The 10,137-nt window shown below is 48.4% G+C and overlaps 1 protein-coding gene across 1 annotated transcript; it reads left to right on the plus strand.

Moving 5' to 3' along the window:
* The first annotated feature begins 580 nt into the window (after positions 1–580).
* Positions 581–6,633, plus strand: LOC103608211 (LIM domain kinase 2-like). The gene is made up of 4 exons (XM_008592663.1): positions 581–824; positions 1,696–1,751; positions 2,997–3,154; positions 5,438–6,633. The coding sequence occupies exons 1-4, from the start codon at positions 581–583 to the stop codon at positions 5,580–5,582; spliced, it is 603 nt and encodes a 200-aa protein (XP_008590885.1). The 3' UTR covers positions 5,583–6,633.
* The last annotated feature ends 3,504 nt before the right edge of the window (positions 6,634–10,137 follow it).

Raw genomic sequence — 10,137 nt, forward strand, 5'->3', positions numbered from 1 at the left:
CCTCAGCCTGAGACCACAGAGCAAGTAAATTTGTAGTGACCAATTTAAGGCCAGCTTTATTCCTGCTGCCCCTCAGCTGTGGTTGTTACAGTGTTGTTTCTCCTGTTGACTTGTAGTGTGGCTTCCTGGGTATCCACCAGTTGGCCCTGGCTTTGCCCTTTGGACCCACACCAAACAATCTTAATCCCTTTCCCACATGACTGCCCTGTAGCTATTTGAAGAGCTTATCTCTCCCAGCTCCCACCACTGACTTCTATTTCCACCTTGTCTTTGTCTTATCCTGGTTCTAGCCACTGCCTCAAATCTTTTTAGGAACAAGGCAGGACAGAGAAAAAAAAAACAAACCAAAAGAAATCTCCTGTCCCATCTCTGAGTTCCACTCTCCAGTTTCCAGAGCCTTACCCTCCAGGGCTCCAGTGGCTCTACTGTGAACACCCTTGTGGGCTGGGAATCTGTTGTGCACAGATACCAGACTGTTAGAAACAAGTGCCAAGCCATGTCTACTGGATAGAGCTATGTCTACTGGATATGATGACTCTGCCATGCACCTTTTTTCCCCTTCTCAGTGCTTCTCATGCCTATGCCCACACCCAAGGGCCAGGTTTGGGAACATCCCCACCAGGTCCTGACCTGGCCATTGTCCTACCAGGACAAGACTGTGGTGGTAGCAGACTTTGGGCTGTCACGGCTCATAGTGGAAGAGAGGAAAAGGCCCCCAGTGGAGAAGGCCACCACCAAGAAACGCACCTTGCGCAAGAGTGACCGCAAGAAGCGCTACACGGTGGTGGGAAATCCCTACTGGATGGCCCCTGAAATGCTGAATGGTGAGTCCTGAAGCCCTGGAGGGGATACCCACCAGAGGGGAGGCAAAGGTCACATCTTGCCGCAGAGCCCTGGGAGCTCTAGGAGAGGCCTGTGAAGTGTAGGGCCAGATACCCAGAGCTGAGGGCTGGATGATTTTATCCCTTGGCCCTGGAGGGGATACCCACCAGAGGGGAGGCAAAGGTCACATCTTGCCGCAGAGCCCTGGGGCCTGTGAAGTGTAGGGCCAGATACCCAGAGCTGAGGGCTGGATGATTTTATCCCTTTCCAGGCCAGGAAGGCGAAGTCCTTCCTGTCCTAAGGTCAGGGATGAAAAATGGTCAATATCCTATCTTGGGCACAGGGCGAGTCTGTGGCTTTTCTGCCCCAAGGGTAGCTTAAAAGTTAAGCTATTTTTGCCCTAGCTTTGCTTTTTCTTCTCTCTCCATGCTGAGAACTGAAGTGTAGTGCCCCCTGGTGGATAGTGCTCACACCAGCTGAAAATGCTGGCTGGGATTCTTGAAATGTATGGGGTTGTAAAGGCCTCAGAGATGGTCTGATACAACCCTTTTTGGAGTCTGAGGCCCAGAGAAGTCCAGTGGTTTACCCAGGAGCATACAGTTGACTAATGGCAGAGCCTAGATGAACCCTGGCCCGCTATACCATGCAGTTTTATCCTGAGCAGTGTCGTGTTATGCCGTCTCTCCAAGGCAGGCCACCCAGGGCTGAGGAAAGATGATTTTCAGGTGGTGCCTGTCCTGGGCAGCCTTGGGGGCATACCCACAGAACCTATTCTAGCCCTGGTTCTTGGCTGAGGCTTGGCTTGACCCTAGACCCAGTACAGAGCCTATTAGGGACATAAACTTAATAGCCTGTTCTCCTGTGTTTCCCAAGGAAAAAGCTATGATGAGACGGTGGATGTCTTCTCTTTTGGGATCGTTCTCTGTGAGGTGAGCTCTGACACAGAGGCCATGCTTGAGGCAGGAGGCCTACCAGCTCTGCCCTGCTTCACAACTGGGGGTCCTTCTTCTAGGGATGAACAGTTTGTCATAAACCAACATAGGTGTAAGATTTTACAGTTTACAATGCATCTTCACATCTTTGCCACATTTAAGTCTCATTGGTCCCATAAGAAGGTTTTTTTTTTAGGTGAAGAATCTGAGGCTCAGAAAGGGGCAGTGGCTTGCTCTTAGTTACATGGCCAGTAAGGGGCAGGTGAGACTCAGAATTTCAGTAGGAAAGGCAGATTTTTCATGTGGCTGTCCATCTAGCTCTTGTGCCAAAAGTAACCCTTCCCAGTTACCCCTTCACTGGGCCCTGGTGGTGCCCCCATCCTAAGCCCAACAAAGAAAAGTAGCCTGTCCTGTGCCAGGTACCATGGGATACAGAGTGAACCTTGGAAAGATTTTTGCCTTTAAGAGCTTAGCCATAGAGTGGCAGCATGGCTCAGTATATCTCAAAGCATTCAGTCAAACATACCCATTCAAAGTTTCAGGAAAACTTTGTAATTCCTACAAAGTTATGACTGGTAGAGGAGAGGAAACATAAGGGACAGTTAGAATAATGAAGGGAAGTTGTTTTGAAAATTATTTTCTTTGAGGGCCAAGCCCGTGGCGCACTCGGGAGAGTGCGGCACTGGGAGTACAGCGGCGCTCCCGCCGTGGGTTCGGATCCTATATGGGGATGGCCGGTCACCAGCTCACTGGCTGAGTGCGGTGTGGCTGGTCTCAAAAAAAGACAAAAAAAAAAAAAAAGAAAATTATTTTCTTTGATATAAATTGAGTATCTTTTGAGTATAAAGCACTAAGCTGGTGCCAAAGGGTTTCAGATATGAATCAGACCCAACACCTCACCTCACAGAGCCTTGACTGGCACAGGACAGAGCCACGAGGGGACATGGAAAGGGCAGGGTGGGATGCGTGGAAGCTGCCAGCCTCCAGATGTCAATTTGGAACATTGTGCTTCTGCTGCAGTGTGGCCTCTTCTAAACCCTCCTCAGTAACCAGACTCATTAGAGAGACAGGTCCAGATTAGCAAGATTTGGAGAGATGGGGTAGGAGACAGCTCTCTAATCTAGGTTTTACCACTTCCTCTTCTACCCGTCCTTCATGTCCACACACCAGCATCCCTTTCCCCTGCCATATATATCTGCAGGCTCTGTAATCTTCCTGATCAGCTCTCTTCTCACCCTACAGATCATTGGGCAGGTTTATGCGGATCCTGATTGTCTGCCACGAACACTGGACTTTGGCCTCAATGTGAAGCTTTTCTGGGAGAAGTTTGTCCCCACAGACTGCCCCCCAGCCTTCTTCCCCCTGGCTGCCATCTGCTGCAAACTGGAGCCTGAGAGCAGGTTGGTATTCCACACCCTTCTCCCAGCTCACAGTGTCCTGTGATACTTGCCCCAGCTTTAGGCCATCATCTCTAAGCCCTTCCCAGGCACATGGGTGGCAAAAGCTTTGAATTCAAGAATGTGGCTGTCAGCCATACTGGGTTGGAAGAGAGGGAGATGAAGGCATAGTAGCAGTGATCTGGATAAGATACAGACACCGCCATTAAAAGAAAGTTTGAAAGAAGAACATTCACCCAAACCATTCTAACACAGTAACTGTCTTTCATTGTTCCCCTGTCTATCTCCACATATATACATTTTTCATAGTAAATAGATAAAAGTTTCATGCTGCATTTTCTTTTTTTTTTTTTTTTTTAAAGATGACCGGTAAGGGGATCTTAACCCTTGACTTGGTGTTGTCAGCACCACGCTCAGCCAGTGAGCGAACCGGCCATCCCTATGTGGGATCCGAACCCGGGGCCTTGGTGTTATCAGCACCGCACTCTCCCGAGTGAGCCACGGGCCGGCCCTCATACTGCATTTTCAATGTTACTACCCAGTCTTCCTGTTAATCATTTTTGTTTACAGCATGAAGTTCTATTGAGAGACTGTCTACAGTACGGGCGTGACACCGAGGGTTGTGATCCCGTTACCAGTCATGAAAAAAGACAAAAAGGAAAAAAAAAAAAAGAGAGAGACTGTCTGAACATATTTAATATACATAATATAGATGTTCAGCTTTTTCCAGTTTCTGTTTATGATAGGTATTAAGTACAGTGTGCAGCTTATGTATTTAGCTAATTTCTTCTTTAAAGAAGTCTTTTAAAATATGCTTTATTCTGGGCTGGCCTGTGGCTCACTTGGGAGAGTGTGGTGCTGATAACACCAAGGCCATGGGTTCGGATCCCTATATAGGGATGGCCGGTTAGTTCTCTTGGGAGAGCGTGGTGCTGACAACACCAAGTCAAGGGTTAAGATCCCCGTACCGGTCATCTTTTTTAAAAAAATAAAATAAAATAAAATAAGCTTTATTCTTTTCAGGTGATAACTTTCATTATTACAAGGTTACCCAAGGTCTTCTCAAGTTTGTGCATTAGAAAACTAGAATTCTTGTGTTTTTTCTGCTATCAAAAATCTTGTTTCTTTTAAAAAACAAGTTCAAACATCACCAAATTATATAGCATAGGAAGTATTAGTCTTCTAAAATCCTCCCTAACCCATATGCCCCTCAACATTCTCCTCATCCCCAACTCCACCCTCCCAGGATAACCAGTTGGCACATAATCTTTATTTAAAAATGATTTCCAAAGGTCCACTCTAGAGTTGAAATTTTCTGGTGGGAGAATCTATATTGTGTTCCTTTTATGCCAAAGGACCATGATCCTCAATAATACCAACATAAGAGCTTGAGGAAAAATTGTGAAGCTACACAATATCCCTTCTCAGTCATTCTAAATGCCTGTCTTTCATTCATTCAAAAATACAGAGAGTGCGTACTCTGTGCTAGGCACTGTTCTAAGCACTTGGGTTATAGCAGTGAACAAAACAAAGGTGCCTGCCCTCATGGAGCTTACATTCTAACAAGGAGAAATGATAAACAATAGATACTATAAATTATATTGAATATTAGAAGGTAACAAATGCTATGGAAAAACGAGTCAAGCTGAGTAAAGAAGATTGTTTAGGGCACTAGTTGCAAATTAAAATATGGTTGTCAGAGTAGGCCTCATCAAGGTAATCTGACATTTAAGCATAAACATGGAGGAGGAGAAGTAAGCCTGAGATGTCATAGGATTCCAGGGAAGCCAAGCCATTTCCATGGCACTAGGAGTCTGGTGTTTTTGTTCTCTTTGAGAAGAGCTGCTGAGTCTTTGTAATACTTCCTGGGCAGATCCATTGGTGTGGAAACAGCAAGTCTTAGGACTGGAAATCTTCTTTAAAAAGGCACTTAGAAAGAAATTTAAAAATTAAAAAAAGTAAAAAGGCACTTAGTCCAATCCTACCTTTGATGATTGCATTTTCTCTAAGACATGGGAGGGGCTTCTTTTCTATTTTATTTTTAAGCTACCACCTTTGGCCAAGCTAGCCATCTCACAGTGTTACCTTTGATTTTTACAGCAACCCTCTGAGGAAACAGTAACATTGCATTATGCCCATTTCTCACAGAGGCACAAGGTTAAGGGGTTTGCCTGAGATCATACACCAGGAAATGTGTATGAGCCGCAGGCCTGAATTCCTTCCACACACCACCCCATGGCCCTGCTCATATTCCACCTGCTTCTAATTCACCGCTTTTCTTTCTAGACCAGCATTCTCAAAACTGGAGGACTCCTTTGAGGCCCTCTCCCTGTACCTGGGGGAGCTGGGCATTCCATTGCCTGCAGAGCTGGAGGAGCTGGACCACACTGTGAGCATGCAGTACGGCCTGACCCGGGACTCACCCCCCTAGCCCCAGCCCAGCCCCCTGCAGGGGGGTGTTCCACAACCAGCATTGCCCCCTCTGTGCCTCATCACTGCTATGAGCAGGGCCGTCCAGGCTTCCTGTGGATTGGCATCTTGTTTAGAAGCAGAACAAGTCATCCCTACTACCTCCCCAGGAGGCGAGCGGGCGCAGCACTAGGGAAGCATATCTCCACACGTTTTGAGGCCTGGTTATTTTCTGTAAATCCAAGACTTGTCTGAAAGCTGTGAAGAAGAAAAAAAGCCTGTCCTCTGGGCCAGGGAGATTCTGTTACTTGGGACCACTCAGGAACTCCCTGGCATTGGGATTCTGGGAGGCTCTTGCTTATAGTAATCAGCGTGACCTGGACCTGCTGGGCAGGATCCCAGGGTGAACCTGCCTCTGGGTTCTGAAGTCTCCAATCCAGCTGGGTATAGGAGGATTTCAAGTGGGAGTGTGGATGAGACAAAGACTGGTGGCCACATGGCACTGGAAGAGTGTGAAATGACAGTGCTGCTCCCCCCTTCCACTTCAGGTCTCACCCTCCCTGAGGCGGAGGTTGAAGGAATAGATTTTGAAGAGTCCCTTAGTATGTGGTAAAACTGGCCAGGAGTCAAGGAATGGGCTGGTTTCTGCTTGCCTGCCAGGGGGTGGCTTTACCCAGCCTAGGGACCACATCAATGTGAGGGGAGCTTCCACCTCATGTTCTCAAACTATCCTACTAGAGACTGCCTAAGAACATCTGGGCAACATCCTTTTTGTCTGCAACAAGCAATCACCCACAAGCACAGGAAGAAGCTGAAAAGAGGCCTTACTCTCTAAAAAGCTCATGTCGTGGCTGCTGTCACTCATACCCGGCTGGGCTCCTCAGTCAGAAGCCGGAGACATTTTACCTAAAGCTAGATGGGTCCTGGAGGACAGTGTGGCTTGTCACAGGCCTAAGAGTCTGAGGCAGGGGAATGGGAGTCTCAGCAATCTCTTGTCCTTGTGGCAGCCACTGCTAACCTTTCGACATGCCAGGTCTAGACAGCACCTTCAGCTGGGAAGAGATGGTGGCAGAGTCCCAGAGCTGAGATGCTGAGAAATAGCTCCCAGCAATCTCTTGTCCTTGTGGCAGCCACTGCTAACCTTTCGACATGCCAGGTCTAGACAGCAACTTCAGCTGGGAAGAGATGGTGGCAGAGTCCCAGAGCTGAGATGCTGAGAAATAGCTCCCTGAGTTAGGCTATCTGGCTTCTACCTCCCTTGTTGGCTGGCCCTGCTCACTAGCTCCTGGCCACAGCCTCCTGAGCCATAGCCACAGGCACTAGAAAGCCGTGGGTGCACCCTCCACCTTGGCTCCCAGAGCTCCAGGGACTCTTCAGCACAACTAGATTTGCCTCCTCCTAAGTGTCTGTGAGCTTACAAATTGGGAATGGGTTTGGGTATTAATGCAATGTGTGGTGGTTGTATTGGGGGTGGGTGGAGGTGGAGTGATCTAGGAGAGTGGTTGCTGTTAATATTATCTTGTATCTATTAGGTGATATGTGAACTATTTGTACATAGACCTGATGAGTTATGGGATCAGATGTCATCTCTGAACAGAGTTTACTTCCTATATAGACTGTACTTACGTGTGGAGTTTGCAAGCTTGCTGTAGGGTTGAGCCCTGGACTCCCAGCAGCAGCACGGTTCAGTGTTGTGTGGCTGGTTGTCCCCAGCAAGCGTGGGAGTGGTGGGCCATTGAGCAGACTAAATAAATTAAGCAGTTAACATAACTGACGACACTGAGGGTGAAAAAAATGACTTGGGGCCTGGCTTAGGGACATAAATATAGAGGGATTGCTGGCCACCTTCAGGCCCAGGCCACATAACTTGTCACAAGAGGGAGCTCTCATGCTCCCAAGTCTAATTCCCTCTCATGCAGATACCAGCCTGCTCCAGAGAACATGCCCATCCCACCTGAGCATGGCAGCCTCTTCTCTGTGACAGGTTTGACCCTTTGTGGGATCTCATCTTGGTCCCACAAAGCTGCCCTACCTGGCTTCCACCTGCCAGCTGAATCATTCCTTTGGAGCCCCACACCCCTACCTCCTAGTATATTGACACTTCTACAGCCTGGGTATCCTGGGCTTTCTCTCCACAGGGCTGGGTACCACCTTCCTGATGGGGAGAAGTGACTACAAGTCACCCTACCTCTTGTATTTCCCTATAAGTGCTTGAGAGAAGACCTGTTTCTTCTTGCTTCTGCACACAGGGGATGTTGTGGAGTGACCTTTGGGCAGGATGATGCTATCTGGCTAGTGGGGTCCTGGGCACAACATAAATCCATAAATCCAAAGATCATTTCTCCCAAGCACTCTCAAAGTTCAAGGAGTCCAATTTAAGGGCACAGTCTGGTCCCTGAAAAACTGACAATCTGGAGTGCCCATTGCTAGCAGAACTATAGATCAATGTCTGGGCATGAGCAGAGGCCACCCTGGGTCTTCCTAGAGGCTGAGAACCTTTTGCTGAAATCCCCTGCTAAAAGTCCAGGAAACACTCGCATTGGTAGCTTTCCTTCTGGAGCCCTAAGAGTCACCCTGTAAGGACCTTCCTCAACTCAAGGCTGCTATAGGCAGCCCAACGACCCATCCCTCTCTGCACACCCTCCTTCAGCTACTGCAGCACCACCAACCACCCCCTTGTCTCCAGACCCTGACAAGGGCTGTCTGGATGTTCACTTTAACTACCTCCATCTTGGAAAGAATGCTGAAGGGGAGGAGATTTGCAGTGACCAACCGCCTTCCGGGGATGCCCACACACCTATTCTGCACCTTCAACTGAAAGATTCAGGATGTGGAGGCTACAGTTACCAACCATTCAGCTGTTGCTGCCTTCCAGTTACAGGACCAGGGTGAATGAAGAAAAGGCCAGAGCTTGGTACACAGGTGCTAACAAGGTAACCCACAGCTTCCCATAGTGCTCCTGGCATCTCACAAAAACTTGGCAACATGGAGTCTCTCTCTCTTTTTTTTTTTTTTTTTTTAAATCAAATGCAGAGCGGTTTCCTGCACTTTACATGCAGGTGTCAGAATGAGGTATATAAAACATATACATAAATGCTTTTATAGGAAAGTAGAAACCAGTAATGTTCTCTTCTCCAACATCACTAACATCAAGGGACCCCTTGAGGTCTAGATCCCCTCAGCAAATGGCTCCAGGGAACAGCCTGCTGAAAGGACTGAGCCCCACTAACCCCCATTTCCACATCAGGCAGTGGAAGAGCTCTGAGAAGGAAGCTTTGTGGGTGAGGAACACTGCCAAGGCCTCCAAGTGTGACGGCTTGGAGGCCCTCCTGAGCTGCTAGCACAGTGCAGTGGAGAAATGTGCTCAGTCAGGAAGCTGGGCACTCTTGGCTATGCCAGTAAGCTTGCTTTATGACCTTGGGCAAGTCATTTTTCCTTCTCTGGGCCCCTGTTTCCAAAAGGCTTGAAGAACCCTAAAGTCCTTTCCAATGGTTCTATAATTATGTTAAGGGTTGTGACCCTAGCCCCACTGCCCCACAGGAAGGCACTGGCCCCCCTGTTTCCAAAAGGCTTGAAGAACCCTAAAGTCCTTTCCAATGGTTCTATAATTATGTTAGGGGTTGTGACCCTAGCCCCACTGCCCCACAGGAAGGCACTGGCCTGGAGGCCACAGGACCACCTGCAAACTTGAGCACACTGCAGGGGCACGCCCTGAAATACTTTATTACCCTGCCTTGAGCTTAGTTTCCAGGCTAACTTCTCAGAAGCAGCTTACAGGTCCCCACAGTACAATTCCCATGGGTTAGCTCGCTGCCCTCTTACCTGTGCAGTATGAAGAGAAGTCACTGTCTACCCCTGAAGAGATACTATCTGGGGCACCTCCCCTATGGCCTAAGGCAGGAGCAGATCCTTCTTTACCCTCTTCCTAAGTAGAATGTTCAGTGCAATTCTTCCCTTTCTTTCCTCATGAAACGGGAAGAGTCCATAGGCCCAGGCCTGGCCCATGGTTGTCAAGGCACATCACTGCCAGTAAGCTGGAGCACACCCATCAGCCCCCAGCCTATATCCCATTCCCTGCCCAAAGTTCTGACTTTATACAAGTCATTTCTGGTTCTCAGAGGTCAGTAGGGAGTTCTGTCCCAAATACTTATATTTTTCAATGCTGCCTCTTGACCTGTTTGACCTTAACCATGAATAACAGTGTATGCCACTCAAGCCCAAGAAGAACTGATGGAAAGGTGGACACTGAGGCCATCTTAGATAGTAAAGCACAGATGAGCCTGGAGGAGCTCCCCATCTGTCCCCCGTTCAGTTCCAGGGACGCAGGCAATGTTTGGAAGCCCCTGTCAGCAGCACCACTGTGGGAGATACCGCTGTCCATCCATGGGCAAAATCCTGCTCCAAGGGATGGAGAAGGAGCATTGATAGGACCCTACGCAGCCTCACCCTCAGCCCACAGCGCCACCTGCTTGTGTCAGTTATTAAGATTCACCAAAAAAAAAAAAAAAAAAAAAGGGGGGGGGGGGTTTTAACCACAACACAAAACGAAGATCCCCCTAGCTGTAGGAGGGCGGGCT

The sequence above is a fragment of the Galeopterus variegatus genome, unplaced genomic scaffold (genome assembly GCF_000696425.1).
Source record: "Galeopterus variegatus unplaced genomic scaffold, G_variegatus-3.0.2 Scaffold8153, whole genome shotgun sequence".
Classification (NCBI taxonomy): Eukaryota; Metazoa; Chordata; class Mammalia; order Dermoptera; family Cynocephalidae; genus Galeopterus; species Galeopterus variegatus.

Coding starts and splice junctions, on each gene's coding strand:
- LOC103608211 (XM_008592663.1), top strand. CDS start 581: ATGCCCACACCCAAGGGCCAGGTTTGGGAACATCCCCACCAGGTCCTG. Junction 825..1,695: donor GGCCCCTGAAATGCTGAATG/GTGAGTCCTGAA, acceptor GTGTTTCCCAAG/GAAAAAGCTATGATGAGACG. Junction 3,155..5,437: donor AAACTGGAGCCTGAGAGCAG/GTTGGTATTCCA, acceptor TTTTCTTTCTAG/ACCAGCATTCTCAAAACTGG.